Genomic DNA, 23345 nt, shown 5'->3' on the forward strand with positions numbered 1-23345 from the left:
AGAGAGGCTAATGCACCTGGCGCTAGGCCTTCCATCTGCATGATTGAAAAGAGGGAGCTCCTGTTCAGTTTTGCAAATGAGTGAGACCTATCAGGGCTAAACCCAGCGTGAATAATTCTGCACTGAATTAACTTATTTTGGAGAGGCTGTACGAGAAGGATAAATTGGAAATGGAGCCTTTTCTGTGGCCCAAATGCTTCTGTGTAATTTTCTGCCAAAACATACAGCACTTCAAGGGGAAGTTTATAAAGAGGCTCTTAAAAGTGTGGTTCTGTGGGCACACAACCCCAGAGAGAAAACAAACAGTTGACATTATGTAAGCCTTTAATTCGCCCAGGTGAGTTTGTTCGACCTGCATGTTTAAATATTAAATATGTCAATGTAAATGTTGATAATCCATATAAAATAGTGTTTCCTGCACAGGAACAATAATGGACAATATTAAATTAAACTCCTGTAAAATGTAATTAGTTCAAAAGAAAAAACTAAACAAAAACATCAACAACTTTGTAACCAAATCCAAACGCTTTTCTCACTTTTTGACCCTCTCTGCTCTATGTTGTTTGATTGTATCTTAGCAACTGGAGCCAGCGCATAGTTTGTTTCTATGGTTACTCTGTAACTGACTTGAACGCCAACCAGCCAAAGTTATCAAGCTAGAGCACATATTTGAAGAGGAACATATATAAAAGTTGGGCTGACTTGTTTAGTCAAGTATTTTGGTGAGTAATACAAAGTCTTAGGGGCCGTTCAAACCGAATGCGTCCGTGTGAGCTGTTCTGTAATTGGTTTGTTATGTTAACATGTTCTAGACAAGTCTAGTCTTTGACCGTTGAGCCGCGTCTCGCTGTAACATGTGGAGTTAACACCAACTGTTGCGTCTAGCTTTTTAACGCAAAGTACAAGTTCTGCGTGAACTGCCCCATATTATTAATTGACAAACGTACAAGAGTGACACTAATATTTTCGTCTTCACAGTGACTATTTCCGTTGGGGAAAAATGCCGTTAGAATTTGTAAACACTGCTGATCCGTCTCCGCGCAGTTATGCATATATTTACATAACTTTAACAGACTCGTGTTGTATTATTATTGTTATAACCTCTGTATTAATTTTAGGTAAGGTCCATCTTGTGTCCATCATGGGAGTGGCGCTCTCCAAGGCAGTTCAGTGGAGCAGCTCAGATGTTGATAAACTGGAGAACACCCCATTGAATGAAGCTATACTCACTGAAATCCTGCTCTTCACGGAGCAGTTTGGTGCCAGACACTCACAGGAGGCCAGGCTCATGTTCAGAGAACCTTTACAATGGAAAACATCTCTGGAAGCGTCAGATTTCAAAACAGAATATGACATCAGGTAATACCAACAACTGAACCAAGTCTCAGCACTCTCGCTTTTGTTTTTTTTTGTACAAGAATACTTCCTTCCGATTTCAATACTAACAGACCTGCAAATGAGCAGACTAAGGATGGTAAAGAAGCTTTCACATCAGAGAAATTAGAAGGAAAAATCCTGAAATAGTTTTCTTGTCAGTCTTTTTTTTTTTTTTTTTTTTTTTGCAGGATCAAGAGAAAAACGAAATGTAGTTTCCTTGGTGCAACATTTCCTTGGTGCAAGCATTTAAAGGGATAGTTCACCCAAAAAAATGAAAATTCTCTCATCATTTACTCACCTCATGCCATCCCAGATGTGTGACTTTCTTTCTTCTGCTGAAAACAAACAACGATTTTTAGAAGAATATTTCAGCTCTGTAGGTCCTCACAATACAAGTTGGCCTTTATTACTACAAATTCTCCTCCCCGCCCTGTAGGTGGCGATATGCACGGAGAATGCAAACCACTAAAAACAAAAGAAGAAGAATGTAAAAGTGAAATTGAAGATTGATAGCAAAGGACTTAAATATTGGTCTGTTTCTCACCCACACTTATCATATCACTGTAGAAGACATGGATTTAACCACTGTATTCCTATAGATTACTTTTATGCCACCTTTATGTGCTTTTGGAGCTTCAAAATTTTGGTACCCATTCGCTTGCATTGTATGGACCTACAGAGCAGAGATATTCTTCTTGCTTCAAGTAATGCACATCTGGGATAGCATGAGGGTGAGTACATGATGAGAAAATGTTTATTTTTGGGTGAACTATCCCTTTTAAAATATATTAATAACAACAACACAGCGTCACAATGTTATAGACAATAAACAAACATGCTAACAATTCTTGTTTTTCAGATAAATTCATATGCTGAACCTATGCAGTCTTAAAGACTTGTTTATGTCAGTGACTGCTTAAAGCACAGAGAATGCATCCATCTGTTGTTAATCTGCTGGTTTTTCAATCCATCCTTTGCTGTCTCTTCATCAGTGGTGAATCAGTCATGTCCCAGCAGTCTGATGAGGACGGCCATCCCCTTCTTCAACTCACTCCACCTGACATCACAGTTTACACATTTTACCACCTCTCCAATCTTCTGCAACTTGCCGAAGACAAAAAGATGAAGGAGGTTCAGGCCTGTTTGGAGTGTGAGAAGTCTAACACTGCAGGGCATACAGTATTACTTTAACCAACTACTAAGTTCACATGCTCTGAAATACCATATCAGCTGTTGATTCTGTTTTCATTCCTTTGTGACCATCACATATTGCAAGTCAAAATAATGACACTTTTGCTGTTTACATTAAGTATAAAGTTGAGGATAAAAAGGTATTTTTTTTTTTATAGCACTTTTTCCAATTTAAGATTAGTTTTTGAGATGCTGCCTCCTGCAGCTTTTGGCTAACACTTAAAACTGAGATTTAGTCATCCCAAGTTTTTTTTTTTTTTTGTATGATGAGCAGCTGTAAATAAGAAGTGTTCTTTGCCACTCAGCTAACAGGAACCCTCTGATGAAGATCTTTGGGAACAGCTCCACCACAGTGGAAGGAGAGGACCTGGTGAAAGAGGATGAGTCAAGTGAGGAGCTTGAAATCAAGCTGTTTAATATTCTGAAGCAGCTGGACACAAAGCTTCTCAGCATTGCAGTCAAACAGATCTCCAGGTACACACTCTGCCTTCAGTCAAAACTACAGCGGCTTTTCCACCATCGGGCTGAACAATTCTGAGCACGGTATGGAACGGTTACAGTAGCATTTTCACATGAGCTCAGCACGGCATGGCACGATTATAAACCGTTCTCGGCCAAGAGTTTTCAGAGTCGGCATGGTTAACTAACCATTCTCAGTCGTGCTGGTGGAATGGCTTTAGTACTTGGCAACTCACGATTGTCAATTTGCCAATGCCAAGGTAACTTATAATGCTTTTAGCTGTTTCTAGTTTGCTAATATTTAGGGAAAGTTAATAATAATAGTGTATGTTTAGAGTATATTCATTATTTTATGATGATGGTTTAACTAGTATAGTAGCCTGCATAGTATAACTAGAAATATATCAATATATTCTCATATACTATTTACATATAATACTTATATAATAATATAAGTCAATAAATATCCTTTTTGGCTAGTCTGGGATCTTTTACCTTTGTGTCTGGTGGCATACACGAGTCCACAAGCCCTCAGCAAATGATGGAAAACATCTCGCCGTTTTCTCTTTGCTTTCCTTTTTGCTTTATAGGCCGTGTCTTTCCTGTATTAGCAGAGTAAATCCATTGAAAAAGCAGTCCTTACACTGTAACTGGAATATGTGATCGTCCTGCATAGCGCTATCGCTCCAATGTTAACCTCCCACACTGTCAAAAACACACTAACTGTTATGTACATTCTCCTGATTCTCCACACCACAGTGTAAAAAGGAACAATAACCACGCCAGCTGGCCCGGATCGGCACGGTTTTGTGACTAGAACTGTTCAGCCCGGTGGTGGAAAAGTGGCTATTCAGTCATGCTCCATATTTTCAATATATTATCTGCCTTTCGTCCTTGTCATGTCTTTATCTGCTTTTCCACCGTCGGGCCGAACGGATCTTGTCACAGAACTGTGCCGCTCCATACCAAACCAGGTTTGTTGGCACAGTTACAGTTTCTTTTCAGTTTGCCTGTGGTCTTGCCACGTCTCTACAGGCGTTTCACCAGCACGGTTCTCTGTCCTGAGTACGGTTAGCTAACTGTGCTAAGAATTCCGGGATGGGAACAGAATGTAACCTCACCATACCAAACCATGCTCAAGTGGAAATGCTGAACCATTATTAAACATGCTCAGAACCATTCGACCTGATGGTGGAAAAGCACTTTATGAATAATGGAAAAATAAAAATATGCTCTATGCAAAAAGTGAATGTTTTCACTAGGAAGTTTGAATTCACTCATTATTATTGGTTAACAACTGTATTTTTGTCCTGTGTTGTTTGTGTGTGTGTGTGTGTGTGTGTGTGTGTGTGTGTGTGTGTCTTTGCCCAGAGAGGGCAGGCTAAGCCCAGCAGCTGTTGATATGGAGGTAGATCAGCTGAAAAGTTTTTGTGCAACAGGAGAAAACCGGGTGCTGAAGTCTGTGCGCTACACATCAGGTTTGCATTATTCTCTTTTCCCCCTCTCCATCACTTCTGCTCACTCCATCTCATTCTGTCACTCACTCACTCACTCACTTCCAGACTTCTTTTCACCCTCAATCTGCCTAATGCACAGCTAATCTTGTTTCTCCCTTACATATTACTTTCTCTTACACTGGATCTCTCTATCTCTCTCTCCATGAGTGAATGCTTAGTGTGAACGGGTGGATTTGTTGAAGTGAGTGTATCGGAGTCTGTGTGAGACTCTTTTGATTATTTTTTTTGTTTTTTTTAATAAATAAAGGTTATACAATTGGACTAAAATTGTATCATTATGTAGACTGACTTTAGGCTGACAGAGAATGGTGCATTGTTGCGAACTTTGTAACTGGGCAGAATAAACTAGCTATTAGAAAGAATTAAAGATTGTCTACTGTAGTGGTGAAATGTAAATGTCTTTTTCCTTTGTATTGCTTATAGAAGTAAGAATCAGAGTTGAGCATGCTTTCTTTCAAACCACTTCAACTGTATGTGTGTGAAAATGGTGCTTTATTGTCACTCTGAGAAGATGAAACTATATTCTTCAATTAATGATGCTGTGCATCTGATTCTGATAACCTTCTTAACAGGTTTGAAATTTTGATAATTTTTTGTGCTTCTTTTTAGCTTAATTTATTATAGTGCTCTAAAAAAAAAAGAAAGAAAAAAGTACCTCTCTCTTTATCTCGGCCTCACTCTTCAAGCTGCCACTATTAGTGGGCAATACTGGGTAACCATTAAATATAAAATGTCTGTTTTCAAATCTCTGCAACATGGAAACCATTACATATGTCAGATTTCAGTTTACAAATAGATTAATCAAATCTTCCTCTCTCCTCAAGGAGAATGGGCAGATTTGCAGTGCCATAACAATCAAGTGTTTTTGGAAAGAGGATTGTGGCCTGCAAAATTTGAATGATGGATGTGGGTTCTTTTAAATAATGTGTCCCCATATGCTGAGTAAAATTGGAAGCTTCTATGCAAATGAAGGGGGGACAGAGTGAGGATGCGCAGGGTGGTTTGGAGCATATGGAAGTATTAGTGGGGGTGGTTTATTTATTTTGGGGTGATGACTGCAGCAGCTCAGTCCTGAAGAGCGATCATTCATCTTTGCTGGCAGGACTGCAGGTAGGGAGCTACCGTCTGTCCCATGGGAGCCTGCACTCTGTGAAACCTCCAGAACTACGTTCTTTTTTTTTTTTTTTTGCAAGCTTTTAACTATTGAAAGGTGATAACAATGCGCTAATCCAACATTTGTCTTTGTTTTTTTTATGTGTTCTTCTGTAAAGCAAGCAGGACATTGGCATTTTTACAAGTTGGGCTTGGGTTATTTATATACACCGATCAGACACAAAATTAAAACCACTTGCCTAATTTGTGTAGGTCCCCCTCGATCTGCCAAAACAGCGCCAACCCGAATAGCATTCTGAGATTATATTCTTCTCACCACGATTTTACAGTGTGGTTATCTGAGTTACCGTAGACTTTATCAGTTCGAACCAGTCTGGCCATTCTCTGTTGACCTCTCTCATCAACTAGGCATTTCCATCTGCAGAACTGCTCCTCACTGGATGTTTTTTGTTGGATGGCACCATTCTGAGTAAATTCTAGAGACTGTTGTGTGTGAAAATCCCAGGAGATCAGCAGTTACAGAAATGCTCAAACCAGCCCATCTGGCACCAACAATCATCCATGCGATTATTTAATCAGCCAACAGTGTAGCAGCAGTGCATTGGATAAAATCATGCAGATACGGGTCAGGAGCTTCAGTTAATGTCAACATCAACCATCAGAATGGGGAAAAAAATGTGATTTCAGCGATTTGGACTGTGGCATGATTGTTGGTGCCAGATGGGCTGGTTTGAGTATTTCTGTAACTGCTGATTTCCTGGGATTTTCATGCACAACAGTCTCTAGAATTCACCCTGAATGATGCCAAAAATAAAAAACATCCAGTAAGTGGCAATTCTGTGGACAGAAATGCCTTGTTGATGAGAGAGGTCAACAGAGAATGGCCAGACTGGTTCGAACTGACAAAGTCTGCGGTAACTCAGATAACCACTCTGTACAATTGTGGCGAGAAGAATATCATCTCAGAATGCTATTTTGAGATTCGGGTTGGCGCTGTTTTGGGGGACCTAGACAATATTAGTCAGATGGTTTTAATGTTGTGGCTGATCAGTGTATGTATACACAGTATATATATATATATATATATAAAATTTATACTTATTTATACCTATGCACAATACAAGCTCCAGAATAACGGCAACATTCCTTTATTTGCACAATGTATCCAAACAGATCTATATCTTTCCTGTTTGTGCTAAAAACCCATGGAAGGGGTAGTTCACACAAAAATGAAAATTCTGTCAATTTACTCTCCCTCATGTTGTTTTAAACCTGTTTGACTTTCTCTCTTCTGTGAAACACTCAAGGAGATGTTAGGTGGAGTGTTAACCTCAGTCACTATTCTCTTTCATTGCATCTTTTTTCCACACAATCAAAGTGAATGGTCACTGTGGCTAAAATTCTGCATGTCATCTCCTTTTGTGTTTCACAGAAGAAAGTTAAACGGGTTTGGTAAAACATGAGGGTGAGTAAGTAAGACTTTTTATATATTTGGGTGAAATATCCTCAAATTTTTACCCCATACTTATATATACATCTCACTCTGATCTCTAAATACTTCTGATTGTGTAAATACTTAAGTACAATCTCTTTGTTTAATCAGTGTGTTATTGCACATTTAAAAAGACCATATTGTTTCCTCTGGATGGCTCCACAGATTATGTGTTCTCAAATGGTTGCCGCTCTCCCCCCTGGAGGCAGATCGATGGAGAGATTTGCTCACTCATAATTGAGACCTGTGACACAGAGCCAACACTGTTTATCACTTGCAGCGCTTCTGGAGTTTTTATCAATGAGGTGAGAAATCTTTTGAGAAACTAATAGCAGACATTTAATTGACTCAGTTTTTAATTGTTCTGGGAGCAAAACCTGCTTACATGTCATAGCAAAGCACACTTCTGCTTCTGCACACATTGCTTTTTTTATTATTATTTTTTAATAATTATTTTCTCCCCAATTTGGAATGCCCAATTCCCAATGCACTCTTAAGTCCTTGTGGTGGCGTAGTGGCTGTCAATCCATGCATCTTATCACGTGGCTTGTTGAGCGCGTTACCGCGGAGACCTAGCATGCATGGAGGCTTCACGCTATTCTCCGTGGCATCCACGCACAACTCACCACGCGCCCCACTGAGAGCTAGAACCACATTATACCGACCACGAGGAGGTTAACCCAATGTGACTCTACCCAACCTCACTCAGCATGCCCTGGATTCGAACTTGCGACTCCAGGTGTGGTAGTCAGCATCTTTATTTGTTGAGCTACCCAGGCCCCCCCTCTGTGCACATTGCTTGCACGAATGATGGAAATCTGCTGCATAAAGCAAAATTTGCCAGCAGTAATCAGTTTCGGAAATGTAGAGATTTTCTCATCTGATAATGTTTGTATTATTATCATAAAAAACAATCGGTAACCTAAACAGAACATATCCCAGTAAGCCTGACCTGAGCACATAACAGATGGAAATGAATGCATCTCATCGGAATGCTAAATGATGCAGTATGGGTTTTCTGAATCCGAAACTGTCAGCCTGTCAGGGGAATACATTTTGGTAGATAATTTTAACACACAATGTGCTCTTAATGTGTTTGAAAGGTATGGTATACAGACACATTTCTAAAATATGAGGTAAGTGCAACTGAAAAGTTTAGACATGACAGTTAGGTGGCTGTGTTCCAGATCTGCTCCTCTAGCTATGTTAAGTCGTTTGAGCTGCCTCACATTTAATCGAAAGCAACATTTTACATGTTCACATGTTCATTCTTGTGAACACTTTACCAAATCAACTACATATCTGTCTGTCTGTTTTTATCTTTGTGGTTCTTTCCTGTCTCCACCTCTCCCTCTCTGTGTCTCTACCTTTCTTTTTAGGCTCTTTTGTCCTTGCCCATGTTTTGTTAAATGCTTTCTGACATTTCACCTGTTCGTTGTACATTTGAGGTCAGATTGAAACTGCTGCAAATGACAGTGATGTAATTTGTAAGGAGTAGACATTCAATCAGAACACTTCACCTCCGAACCTTACAGATTAAGTGTTTAAAATATAATTATGTTTGTGCATGTGTGTTAGGTTGAATTAGTCATTTGTGTCTTTAGTCATTGTTGAGCTTTTTCACTAGCTGCTTGTCTTTTTCCTTGACTCCTGTGCTGTTTGAAGCAGCAGTTGTATTCCAATTTTCATTTTAGCCAAAAACACTGCTACACCACTGGGAATGTAGTCGATCTCTTGGGTTACATTTACATTGTGATTTGACTTTACAGGGAGTCAATGGAGAAGGAGGTGAGAACTCTTATAGGAGGAAAAGTGATGTCTTCAAAGACCTTGCTACGCTACTGAAAAACAAGTCTCTGCACTTTGCTGATGCTATAAATGAACAGGTATTGCTTAAAACCACATAGGAATACAACTATTTCACTCTTTCATCATTTTTGAGACCTTGTTCCATCTATAGTGTTCTGTAGTATCTATATGGCAAAGCTCATTCAAGTTGATTCTCACACACAAAATACTGTAACTGAACCGTCAAGTCATTTTTATTTGTATAGCGCTTTTCACAACACACATCGGTTCAAAGCAGCTTTACAGGAAATCATGCATTAAAAAAAAAAAAATGAAACTGTAATATCTATAAAGTCTTAGAGTGATCATTGTGTAGTTTGATTAAATATGATTGTAAATTTTGTATAAAAATTAAATAATAATTGTATTTAGAACCCCTGTGAGCAAGATGAAGGCGAGTGTGGCAAGGAGCACAAAATTCCATATGATGTTTGTTAATGGAGAAAAATAACCTTTGGAGAAACCAGGCTCACTGTGGGAGCCAGTTCCCCTCTGGCTAAACAACATGAATATAATGCCAATATTATTTAATTGTGTGCAGTGCAAGTCATGGTTTAAAATTTGTAAATTTAGCATGCGTTAAGGTCCAGTGTTTTTTAAAAAAAAAATTTTTATTATGAACTTTAAGATTAATTACTGATGTCTTTGAAGTCCATTCTGGATTAACTGCAGAAGTTTACATAGATGCATTGTCCTTTGTTAGTTGGCTGATGAAAGCTTTTGTTAGCAATTTAATGACAGACTATGTATTCCATTTCAAGAGTGTAGTCCATCAATAGACAAAGGTGATGCAGGCAGAGATCAATGAGGTACATCGCAGTTCAACCCGGCAGGTCATTTCTGTGAGGTTTGGTGCGGTCCATTCTAAGTCCAATGTTCAGGCAGTGGCATATGATGTATCCGATGTCTTACAGTTGGAGTTGGCATCAGTTCATCCTCTGAAGTCAAAAGACTGAAGTGATGTCTGGCTAGCACCAGCTGTAGTTTGTCGTCATCACTCAGTGACACGTAGCAGTGGAGTCCGACACCAAGCAGGAACGGAGCTGGATCTGGCCGGCTCTGGTAATCTCTGGATATGAATCCCAAGGTTGAGACATGGAAACAAATAGAATAATAATAGCGTAGATGCCATTCAATTTTATGCAGAGTTATAGATCATGATAGATGTTTCTGGTTCCGGCAGACCTAACTAAAGCAGCCTAATTGTGAGTTGATGGATAAATTAGGTGTATGCCTGGCTAAATAGATGAGTCTTTAGTCTAGACTTAAACTGAGTGAGTGTGTCTGCATCCCGAACAGTGTTAGAGATACTATTCCATAGTTTAGGAGCCAAATATGAAAAGGATCTACCTTCTTTTGTGGATTTTGATATTCTTGGAATTATTAACAAGCCAGAATTTTGTTATCGTAATGAACGTGACAGAATATAGCATGTCAGAAAGTCACTTAAATACTGTGGAGCTTTGTATGTGGTTAACAGAATTTTAAAATTAATACTAAATTTAACAGGTAGCTAATGTAACAACAATAAAATTGGGCTAATATGATCATATTTCTTGGTTGTAGTCAGCACTCTGGCAGCTGCATTTTGAACCAATTGAAGTTTATTTATTGAACTTGCTGGACATCCTCCCAGTAATGCATTACAATAATCTAGTCTTAAGGTCATGAACGCATGAGACGTGACTTTAGTTTATTGTTGGGTTTTAAAATGTCTTTATTTCAGTTATGGTTTATTTGACCAATATTTTTTAATGTCATTGACTAAATGGCATTCTTGTTTTCCATTCCACTGATTGTTTTAGTTATTGCCTCATGCTCCAGATGGTAGTTTTTGAACACATAACAGAGTTTTAATTGTAGAGTCTGCTCCACACCTCAGGGCTTTGGATGTCCTTGCCATGTTCTGGGCAAACCTACCATTTGAATAAAATAATTCACAGTTATGCACTAATCAACAAAAATGTATAACCTTCTAAAACATTTTCCACATAACTGTGGCGTACTTACATCATTTCCTAATATTTAAATGGACATCGGTGCTCGTTAATTTCACATCCCAAATGGTAAATAGATCTCTTCAGTTCTTCCTAAAAAGGCACCTGTGCTGGAGATGTGTGAGTTTTGAAGATGCTAGAAGCTCAGTAGTAGTGGTCTAGATTATAGAGCCTGAGTGCTCATCAGAGATTGATGACATCATTGTGTGAGTAAGCCATACACAGACAGGCATGTGCAGCTATCAGAAACGACTGATAAAGTTGAGCTGTCTCAGAAACAAAAGAAAAGGTGTAGGAACCAAAGATGTTAATGTCAATTTATTAAGTGCAATTAGAAAAATTGAGTGGATGTTATGTACAATACCAGTAGGATGCTGTGTTGAATGGCATACATTGGCACTCATTAGTCACTTTTTCACCATCGGGCTGGACAATTCTGAGCACAGTGAGTAACGGTTCTAGTACCAGTTTTACTTGATCTGGTGTATTGTTTTTAGTGGTGTGGCAACTCACAATTGCTCACTTGCTAAATCAGTCCATTCTAATCCTGATTGTGCAGCACCACAATGGAAAATGAAACTGTAACCATGGAAATGAGCTCTGATTGTTACAGAACGGCATGGTTTAGCAACGGTAACCATTCGGCCTGATGGTAAAAAATTGGCTCTTTCCGGCATCGTTGACTTGTTTGATGTGGACAGGTGCATTCTAAAGACAGCAAGTGCCATACTAGTGTTGTTTTGGTTTTTGATTTAGGCATTGCAATTCAGTACACATACAGCTAACAACCAAGGTTATATGTGTTAATTCGTTACAATTTACACTTAGTATTATATAACAAGCTGTGAGAAATCTAAGGTTTGACCGAATCAGATGTACCTAAGAAGTAGGAATGGGAAAAAGTGCCTGAGAACTTGAGTACTCAGAAGTAACAGCTATGATTGATCATAAAGCACATTAAACTTAAAACATTTCACACTGATCAAAGCTTAACAACTATACAGCACTGTACACAGTAATGTTCAGTCAACACTGTATTGACTTATGTTTTCATTGACCAACAATTAAAAACAGAACAAACAAGTACTCGAGTAGTCAAAATGACCAAGTACACATGACTAGTTAGAATTCAGCAACTCAGGGTGGGAAATATTTGCTAAATCAGACTCAGACACACAAACAGCACAGCTGTCCTTCAACTGGCAGCAGTATACTCCTGTTCTCTCCTCAGCCTGTGGTGTGAGGTATGCAGCCTAAAATTAGTCACAGCTGAGGAGAAGAGAGCAAAGGGGAAGAGGGGACAACCTAATGTCTACTCTTCTCACTGTGAGAAGAGTGCATGCTTGTCACAATAACTGAGAGCGAGACAGATTAAGACAGTAAGTGAGAATGAGAGAGAGGGAGTACTCTCCTCTGTCAATGTGCTGTTTTTCACATCAACGCTTTGTGAAAGAATGTGAGAACAGGCCAGTTACTCAGACCCATCTGAATTAAGTAAAAGATAAATTAACAAATTGGGTCTCCGATAATGGCTTCAAGATGTGGCGAAAAGTATATTTATCTTTTGAGAAATTATATCCTATTTCTCATTAGTGACACAATAATGTATTTGTTGGGGGGAAAAAACTGTTTTACAAACTGGTGGCATTTAGGGGACCAAATATTAGGTGCTTTGTACATGAGATATCACAATAAGGAATTATATGAAAGTTTATTTTTTAAATATGCATCACTTTAATAAATTACAATTTTCCATTTTTTGTTGGTATTGGCTGGCTTAATGTTCTCCTGATCTTTCTTCGGCTTCATCAGTAGCAGAGGGCAGAAAATACCTTTTTGTTTATGCAGACAAAAGGTTTCCTCCAATATGTTCTTTTCTTAAAACAAAGTCCTCAGCTTCACGCTAATGTTTTATGCCGACCGTTGGCTGTTTTATAACCAACATAATTCTGTCCTTGAGCAATATAAATGGAAACTCCATCATCCAGACAGATTTCTCTTTATGTTTCTTGCTAAATGATGGTGATGTTATCTCTCTGCGATATAGTTTGCAGATGGAAAATGAAGCCAGACAGAATGATTACTGCTTACTGTATAGTAATGGTTATTGTCTTGTGCAACTCCACCTTTGTGTATAAAAACCTCTGTCTGGTGCTCCCGTAAGTTACCTTGAAGACAGAAATCTAAAATGCTCCTTTCATCTATTCTTTTTGCATTGAGAAACAGTTTTCAGACACAAATTAGGGCTGCTGCAGGTTTTTATCTGAGCACTCTCAGTAGAGATGTCCAAGTTAAATGCTGTGGTGTGCAGGACAAATTGAGGAACAGTTAATATGAGTCTGTGCTCAGTAGTTGTGCTAACCTTCAATAACCCTTGCCTCTGATGAATGCTCAGTCTAAATGTGCTTTCATTCTAAACCTCTATGAAAAAAACTGAAGGAGCTGAAGCTGAGCTTTATGCTTTACTCAAAAGAAGCTGCTCCTACGGTATGACAGATGCGCTTGTTTGTATGCCACAGTGTGATTTACTCAACTAGGACATGTCCCTAAATCAAAATCCTTTGTAGTTCCAGAACAACATTGCTATCAACCAATCTAATAACCATCATCCTAACTCTTCCCCTAAGCCTAAAATCAGAGGGCAGTGATTGATATGAATTTTGTTTCAGGAACAACTAAGGATGTTGATACAGGAACATGTCCTACTTGTTTAAATCATGTTAAGATGTTTATTTGGTACATAATAGTGATTGTTATTTCACTGAACTTTCTATCAGAATATTGTTGCCAAATAGTTGCCAAAATCAAATATTTGTTTTTATGTTACCATTCTCATGGAGACAGGAAATGCCTGATTAAATTCGAAGCGATTGTTGACTCAAAAAATCAATTACTCACCCGAATGTTATTCCAAATCCGTATGACTTTCTTTCTTCTGTGGAAAACAAAATGATATGTTAGGCATAATGTTAGTCATTGTTAGTCACCATTTACTCTCATTGCATGTTTTTTGGGATGCACCGATATGGAATTTCTGGGCCGATACCGTTAACTTACAGCTCATTGTGGCCAATACCGATAACCAGTATATATATATAAAAAAGGTTTTAATTTTTCATCCTTCAACCTGGAACTGTTTGCTAATTCATTAAAAGCTTCTCATTTTAAAATAGGTGTAATTTAAAAGCTTGGAATTTTAACTGCTATTTAAGGTTTGACGGATGTAACATGAACCATATATTACAGATGTATGTCTCATTCACAGACGCTTGCTACATCACTCATCTGACAGTTCCACTGTGTAACTTATTAAATGTGCTGTTTTAGGTTGTGCTTGGACTTGTTTTAATCACAATGTTGCTATGTAAGTAATCATGTGCTATTTCCCACATTCTGTTTGTTTCATGAAGTAATAAGCAAAAACGATAGCACCCATGTAACATACATGCTTTTATCATGTTTCGTTTATTGCCTCATGAAACAAACAGAATATGGGTAATGCCATCTTTACTTACACCAGACGACTAAAACCAGCCCCAAAACAATGTAAGAAGGTTCAGAGATGTTTTTTTTTTCTCCCCAATTCCCAATGCGCTCTAAGTCCTCATTGTGGCGTAGTGACTCGCCTCAATCCGGGTGGCGGAGGATGAATCTCAGTTGCCTCTGCGTCTGAAACAGTCAATCCACACATCTTATCACATGGCTTGTTGAGCGTGTTATCGTGGAGATAAGTTGAGCACCTCATGCTGTTCTCTACAGCATCCATGCACAACTCACCACCGAGAGCAAGAACCACATTATAGGGACCACGAGGAGGTTAACCCAATGTGACTCTACCCACCCTAGCAACTGGGCCAATTGGTTGCTTAGGAAGCCTGACTGGACTCACTCAGCACGCCCTGGATTTGAACCTGCGACTCCAGGTGTGGTAGACAGTGTCTTTAGTTGCTGAGCTACCCAGGCCCCAGGTTCAGAGATGTTGAAATAATCCTCACAGAGTTACATGAGCTTGGCTCTCACACACACAGACACGCTGTGTATGCGCACACGCTCTGTCGCTTGAGACTGCCCGAGTCTCTACCTGAAGGAAAGATGCTGCAGGCAGTCAGAGAATTAACATAATTATCGGCAAAAATATTGCCGGCAATTCCATTATCGATAATAATATTTCGATTTTCCCAGTTACTGGCCACTGATATATCGTGCATCCCTAATGTTTTTTTTTTTTATATATATATAATTAATTGTATGGTGACTAATTCTAGAATTCTACGTAACATCTCCTTTTTGGGTCCATGTGAGAAATGAAATCATGCGAGTTTGGAACAATGTGAGGAATAATTGATCACAGATTTTTAATTTTTTTGACGACCTATCCCTTTAAGATCTGATTACAAGCACTATGATTAGTTATCTTCACAGCATAACAATTCCTCCTTGCCACTGTCATCTTTGGCTTGCTCACTACTATTTTCTGTAAAGTTGCTTTGAAAGAATGTGTTGTGAAAATCACTAAAAACTGAAAAAGAATGAGGTGAATATTCTCAGTGCATGAGTTTTTGTTTTTTTGAACAAGGCTGGCCATGTGCAAGCAGGTTGTTCACCTCCACAGCATAAGAATTCCTCCTTGCCAGTGTCGTCTTTGGCTTGCTCACTACTATTTTCCATAAAGTTGCTTTGAAAGAACGTGTATTGTGAAAATCACTAAAAACTGAAAACGAATGAGGTGAATATTCTCAGTGCATGAGTTTTTGTTTTTTGAACAAGGCTAGCCATGTGCGAGCAAGTTGTTCGATTATTGGTGGCTGTAAGGAGAAAGACTACGGTATATTATTCTTTGAAGCAATGATGCCAGGCAGGCAGTTCAAAGTGTGAGCATATGTTTGTGTGTGTAAAAATGCCCACCAGACTTTCCTTTTTTTACGATGCCAGCGGGCGGGAACTTGGCCATGAGCACTAGCAGCTAACGGGTGATGTACAGAGGCTGTAAAGAGAGTCATAAAAATAGTCTGCTTAGACACAAATCAAACCCCTCTTTATTCTCCATATTTCACTTTATTTCCTTATTTTCTAGATTTCATCTCTCTACTTCTCTTTGTCTTTCTCTTTCCATGTCACTCTTAGGTCTTCCAAAACATTTCCAAAAGGCTGCGTATGAGAGTTCTCCTTTTTGCGCAGGACTCTCATCATCATCCATGAATTTCATCATCCAGGAATCCATCCACCTGAAATGAACCCTTTACCTTGGGTGCATGTTGATTTGAGAGCAGATAATGCTTTTAGCTGCACTGTGGGGACTATTTTAGCGTGAAGAGTTCAGCTGAGAATAAGCTCATGTTCTCTGGATTGCGGCTTGAGTTGCTATAATAAGTCTCAGACACGCTCTGGTCCTTCAGCCATCAGTCAACCACTGGACCCTGATTATTCAGCCCAGACACCCTCAGCACAGTCTTGCTTCAAGTCAACACCAGTTCATAGCCAAAGACAACATGCTGTATTATTAGCATTATTAGATCAGACACTTTTAATCAAATGTACAAAGCCGGGGCTGAGCAGAATGTGACGCTCATCAGAGAAAAGATATCAAACTACTTGTATGCTTTGTCAGACTGGGAGAGGAAGACCTTGTGTCTTGATTAGCGAGTTTCTTCATAGTTATATGTTGGAGTTTGAGGTTTATTGAGCACTTATTTGAGGTTTTCTTTTGACATTCAGGTTTCTGTTTGGGATGTTTTGTGCCATATTAGAGATTTCACTCTCCATGTTCTTGGACCTGGTTTTTACAGGTTTATTACAATAGTTATAATATTAAAGGTGGATGGAGTGGTGAGGAGAAATTGATAAAACTTTAGCTGTTCTTAACTTTCCCCTTTTTATGGCAAATAAGCCATGAAAGGTACAAAGTGTGCTTAACCTAGCTGGATCCAGACAGAGACCCTTGTACCATAATTACATTTTTTTCCCCTTACGTACTTACTCTGACCTCTTCTTCTCTCATACTCTTCTCTCTTCCTTTCTCTGTGTCCAGTCTCTCTTTCTGTGGCTCACTCTTGTTCTACAATGATGGCAAAACTGCTTGTTTTCAAACTTTATTACCAGAAACTAGTAATGTTAATAGACCATAATTAATCACGATTATATTGCAATTCCAGAAGTTTCAAGAACATTTTTCTGTAAGAAAAGTCATCTTGAGGCCCCCTTGGAAGGTTTCTTAGGCCCCTAGTGGGCTCCGGCTCCATGGTTGAGAACCAATGCTCTAAAAGTTAGAGCTGATGAATGGCTGATGGTAGGGCAGGCTATTTTCTGCATAGCAGGTGTCTGTGACTACCTGTTAACCATTCATATGGATCCTGTAGAGCTTCTCACAGAAGTAATAAAGAAGTAGGAGAAAGAGAAAGACAAAGTCCTTTACAATTTAAAGAAATCATTGTAGAATTGCTTTGCCACAAAAGGCTCCACTTAGTGTGTGCCAAACTGCTAGCCTGCAGTTCAAGGAATGTACAGAAAAAATAAACCTTTCATATTGTATAGGCAATTAAAATAAGATGCAAAGGTTGGAAATATGTTTTTATTTCTCATTTATTCTCATAACTCAAAGGCAGAATGGTTATTCCTGCAGTGGGCTGTTGAGAAAGGCTGTATTATATAAATGCTCAAGGATACAAATTCATAAGTTAGATTTAGTTTTTTATACCTGTATATCTTCTTTTTAGAATGAGAAGGCTGCCCTTGCCTGGTGACGAATGTGTGATGTGTCTCCCCAATAAAGCAGTAAAGAGACAACGTGTCAAATGTAGAATAGAAAATATGCTGCTAAGCTAAGAGTGCGTTCATGCGCTAAAAGGACAACTTAACTGTGTTAAAAGAACAATGATTCAGAGGAAGACCTCTTTTAACTACCCAAGATTGTATAATTTTACAAGCACAGTTTATTGTATTGTTTATAGTTTGCGCTTTTGGTGCAAATTGAGATAGGTCCTTTTCCTGACTGTCTTTTTTCATTCACTCCCTTCTGCAGGACTTTGCCAGTCTAGAAGTGCAATCTACCAAAAAGATCCTACATGTGGAAGCAGTTGATGCTGAGGAAACAGGCCAAACCCTGAGGTCTTACGATCATCGAGAAAAAAATGTGCCTGAGAAGGCGAGACAACAGCTTGTGCGGAACAAGCCAGGCGGTAGGAAGAAGAAATTAGAACCATCTTTGAAATGGAAGAATCTCGGCCTCACGTCCCCTCATGAGTAAGTGATAATTCCAAATCCCAGTGGATGTCCTCTGAGAGTCCCCCAAAAATCAAATAGTCACACTTCAAGGGTGTGAGGGTTATATAGATTATACAGTATGTCTGCAGTATATAGCTGTATATTATACTTGTGCGCGTTTATCGTGAAGTCATGGCATAGCATAGAGGAAAAACCCACAGCTGATCATTCAGACATGTGTTTTAGGATTGATCCAGCAGACCGATCCTTTCTGTGGTTTCAGCACTTGTTACTTGTAAACCTCCTCTAACTAGTCGTCTTAGTTTCACAAAACAATAATCCTTTGTTTTGGAGAAACAGTAATTTGCCAGATGTGAAAATGTATGCCTTACTGTTCTGATGGTCCCAAGAAAAGAACCAAATAAAATTAGAAAATAAAGGTGTCCAAGCACTCAGACACCAAATGCTGAGCTACAGAAGACAACAACTATAATAGTAAAAATATGTTAGAAATTATAAAAACATGCAAATGCACCAATCAAACATGCTTTCTTGCTGCATTCCTCTTCCTAAACTGAATATTCAAGTGGCTTTTTAAAGCTTTGTCATTATACCATTATGTCTGCCAATACGTTTTTAAAATTATGTATGTGTGGTAAAATAATTGTACTGGATTCATTGTATTTATGCAATCTAATCTTTTCTGAGGGGGAAAAAACATGCTTAAATTCTATAACTGTAAACTTAATAAGTGATTGTTTTGATTTTTCCAGTGTGGGAGAGGAGAAGAAAGCCCGGAAGAGTGGAGAGAGCAAGAAGGTCTTGGAATATTGCACAAAGTCACCGGTATCAGAGAACAAAAAGAAAGCTAATTTTTCTGGATCATCTCTGCCAGGCTGCCAATCTTCTCAAAAAATGTATGCCACCATAATCTTAGTCCACAGAAATAGCTTTTTCATAGTACATATGGTATTTCTCCTGAGGTAAAAGCCTAACTATTGCAGCAGGATCTGAAAAGACTTCTCCCAGGAACATGCATAATTGAATAACCCTTTAATCTTCCTGCCAAACATATAGAACTTATTCAATCACTTAACTGGAAAAAGATTTGGTTTCAGGGCAAATTATTTAAGCTGTGGTGGAGTATTCATTTTAAAGCCCTTAATAAGTCACGGATGAAGCAGTCGTTCAGGTTGGTGTATAAAGGCATGGACTTTTGGTGCTACTGGGAGTAGCAGTCTGTAATAATCGTTTGAGTTCAGCCTGTGCTTCAGCCACTGATAACCCTGTTCCTTCTCCTGACTCCTCTCTGTCTGTTTGGCGGCAGAAAGTGAAGACTCCAGCTGACCCCATAATACTGGCTGCCAGAGTACACAGTCCTGCTTGTAAAGAGCTCTGGGTGTAGTCACAGTTTCTCTTTTCCAAAGTCCCTCTGCTAATTGAACCATTTTTAATCTGTGCTACACACAAGAGCCAAAGCACCGTTCTTAAAGGAATAGTTCACCCAAAAAAGAAAATTATGTTGTACTCACCCTTATGTTATTCCAAACCCATTTGACTCACATTGACCACTTTTATGATACTTTTTTTGCTTTAAAGTCACAGTGCTTTAGAGTCATTATTAACTGCTAATGTATGGAAATCAGGGATCACAACAGATCACCTTTTCTGCAGAAGAAAAAGTCTTATAGTTTAGGAATGACATAAGGATGAGTAAATGATTGGTGAACTATGCCTTTAAGAACATTAGAGTAGATTAGATTTAACTAAATTGTCATTGTGCACAGTATAACTATAGATACAATAAAATACATTTACTGTAACATCCAATTGTTAGAGAACAGTTCAGTGCAAATTACAAGGAAAATGAGTTACACAAAGGCAGCAGTGAGTGACTAGCACCAAAGTAGGTGTTTATCATGGCGTGAATTACAAAGAGAGGAGTGCACTGGTGTCCGGCAAGAGAGTTATTCACTGGAAAACACATCTTAGTCCCTCTGGCCTTCTCCCCATGTGTGCTGAGTTTCATGACTCGTTTCATGATACTTCATTTCAGTAGCCCGACCCGCTTTATTGGCCATCTGCATTTGTGCGTGCATGTGTAATCTTGCGATGAAAGAGATTTCAGAAATGCTCTGATGACCACTCCAGTCATCCTCTCTCTCTTTATTTCTATTGCTCTCTCTGTGTTCTCTTCATCCCCCTGTCGTTTAATTTGATGCCATGGCTTAAGATGACACTTCAAATACACCCCTGAGTTTGATGGCCTTTTTGTCCAAGGGTTTCAGCATAAAGGCCTTTCAGAGAGCAATAATTCATTCCGCATTGAATTCTGAGAGACTTTACCAGAGCTGGGAGAGAATGGGCTGTGTGGTTTGGCTTGCACCTGCTCTGACTCTCCCCTGATTTTCTTTATATTTGATGCATTAAGCTCTATTTAATAGAGAATGTTTTTTTTTTGTTCCTTTTTTTCTGTAATGCCCTTTTATGTATGGATATTTCTCATTTCTTTCCTGAGAAATTTCTGTGGGAGAGTACTCCTCACAGTGTGTGCCTGGGAGACATAAAAATTTGGACCAGCTTGAATATTAATATGTCTAATAGGTGCATATGTGTGTGTGCACAGTAAGACCCCAGGTGGAGCTGATGACTTCAGTGAGAGTTCATCAGAAGGTGAAGAAGATGAGGAACAGCCTGACAGACGTGCCGAGACCACAACTGACCTGCCCTCTGAATATTGGCAAATCCAGAAACTTGTAAAATACCTAAAGGTAAAAAAGAACATTTACACATAAGCTGTTCGTATACACACCAACCTGCATCAATACATCAGAAAGGGGTTCACAAAGACTAGGAATAGTTCATCAGAAATGATAATTCTGTCATTATTTTCTCACCCTCACCCAAACCCATGTGACTTTCTTTTTCTGCAGAACACAAAATATATATTTTATAGAATCAGTGTCATGATCACTGATTCCCATACAATAAGCAGTTGATAGTGCCTCACTTTAAAGCTTAAAAAGCACCCAAATATGTCATAAAAATAGTCCATGCAACTCAGGTGTCATATTCCTTCTAAGTCTTCTAAAGGAATACGATCACTTTTCATGAACATTAGGACTGGGAATTGCCACAGACCTCCTGATTTGATATTACAATGATATTTTCAAGCCGATTCGATATATATATCGTGATTCTGTAAGTTTTGCGATATATATGTTTTGATAGAAAAGCTTAATAAAAAGATAAAAAACTTTAAGTTCTTTTTTCTCAGAAAGAAATGTCTATTGAAGAACAGTTGTGTCTGAAATGACAATTGATTTCACTCTGTATTATATCATTTGCAGATAAAAGGTAGGGATGTGCAAATTGTAATTTAAAACTACCAATCGGCCAGTCAGTACATTGTCTGAGCTAGGCGACTAGTTAGTGCAAAGGAACCCATGTATAAGGCTGCATTATGTCCATTTGTATTCAACAAATAAATATATACAATATACAGTTGTGCTCAAAAGTTTGCATACCCTTGGAGAATTGGTAATATATGTACCATTTGTAAAGAAAACATGAGTGAGCAGGCAAAACACATTTCTTTTATTTCTTATGGGATTCATATTCAGCTGTAGGTTATAACAGAATGGCACAATCATAAAACAAAACATGGAAACAAAGAAAAAAATGAAATGACCCCTGTTCAAAAGTCTGCATACCCTTAGTTCTTAATACTATGTATTGCCCCCTTTAGCATCAATGACAGCGTGCAGTCTTTTGTAATAGTTGTCTATGAGGCCCCAAATTCTTGCAGGTGATATAGCTGCCCATTCGTCATGGCAAAATGCCTCCAGGTCATGCAAAGTCTTTGGTTGTCTTGCATGAACCGCACGTTTGAGATCTCCCTAGAGTGGCTCGATGATATTAAGGTCAGGAGACTGTGATGGCCACTCCAGAACCTTCACCTTTTTCTGCTGTAACCACTGGAGGGTCAACTTGGCCTTGTGCTTAGGATCATTGTCGTGCTGGAAAGTCCAAGAGCATCCCATGCGCAGCTTTCGTGCAGAAGAATACAAATTGTCTGCCAGTATTTTCTGATAAAATGCTGCATTCATCTTGTCATCAATTTTCACAAGATTCCCCATGACTTTAGAGCTCACACACCCCCAATACATCAGTGAGCCACCACCATGCTTCACAGTGGGGATGGTATTCTTTTCACTATAGGCTTTGTTGACCCCTCTCCAATCATAGCGCTTATGGTTGTGACCATAAAGCTCTATTTTGGTCTCATCACTCCAAATTACAGAATGCCAGAAGCTGTGTGGCGTGTCAAGGTGTTGTCGGACATATTGTAACTGGGCTTTTTTGTGGCATTGGCGCAGTAAAGTCTTCTTTCTAGCAACTCGACCATGCAGCTCATTTTTGTTCAAGTATCATCATATTGTGCTCCTTGAAACAACCACACCGTCTTTTTCCAGAGCAGCCTGTATTTCTCCTGAGGTTACCTGTGGGTTTTTCTTTGTGTCCCAAACAATTCTTCTGGCAGTTGTGGCTGAAATTTTTCTTGGTCTACCTGACCTTGGCTTGGTATCAAGAGATGCCCGAATTTTCCACTTCTTAATAAGTGATTGAACAGTACTGACTGGCATTTTCAAGGCTTTGGATATCTTTTTATATCCTTTTCCATCTTTATGAAGTTCCATTACCTTGTTACGCAGGTCTTTTGACAGTTCTTTTCTGCTTCCCATGGCTCAGTATCTAGCCTGCTCAGTGCATCCACGTGAGAGCTAACAAACTCATTGACTATTTATACACAGACACTAATTGCAAATTAAAAAGCCACAGGTGTGGGAAATTAACCTTTAATTGCCATTTAAACCTGTGTGTGTCACCTTGTGTATCTGTAACAAGGCCAAACATTCAAGGGTATGTAAACTTTTGATCAGGGCCATTTGGGTGATTTCTGTTATCATTATGATTTAAAAAAGAACCAAACAACTATGTGATAATAAATGGCTTCATATGATCACTATCCTTAAATAAATTTTGCATGATCAGTCATATTTTCAAAATCAATGGCAAAATTTCAGAATTTCTGCCAGCGTATGCAAACTTTTGAGCACAACTGTATCATTGTAGAAGGGTCCACAGCAG

The 23345-nt window shown here is 38.8% G+C and overlaps 1 protein-coding gene across 1 annotated transcript in view; it reads left to right on the plus strand.

Annotated features, from left to right (window-relative positions):
• Positions 1-1141: 1141 nt before the first annotated feature.
• LOC127427461 (outer dynein arm-docking complex subunit 2-like) overlaps positions 1142-23345 on the plus strand; it is a 94154-nt gene continuing 71950 nt past the window's right edge. The window contains exons 1-10 of the mRNA XM_051675085.1: positions 1142-1359; positions 2370-2527; positions 2874-2938; positions 2978-3042; positions 4399-4505; positions 7315-7454; positions 8919-9035; positions 18013-18233; positions 18968-19111; positions 20821-20965. Coding sequence (XP_051531045.1) covers positions 1142-1359; positions 2370-2527; positions 2874-2938; positions 2978-3042; positions 4399-4505; positions 7315-7454; positions 8919-9035; positions 18013-18233; positions 18968-19111; positions 20821-20965 — 1380 coding nt within the window. The remainder of the gene's footprint in view (positions 1360-2369; positions 2528-2873; positions 2939-2977; positions 3043-4398; positions 4506-7314; positions 7455-8918; positions 9036-18012; positions 18234-18967; positions 19112-20820; positions 20966-23345) is intronic.

The sequence above is a fragment of the Myxocyprinus asiaticus genome, chromosome 36 (genome assembly GCF_019703515.2).
Source record: "Myxocyprinus asiaticus isolate MX2 ecotype Aquarium Trade chromosome 36, UBuf_Myxa_2, whole genome shotgun sequence".
Taxonomy (NCBI): domain Eukaryota; kingdom Metazoa; phylum Chordata; class Actinopteri; order Cypriniformes; family Catostomidae; genus Myxocyprinus; species Myxocyprinus asiaticus.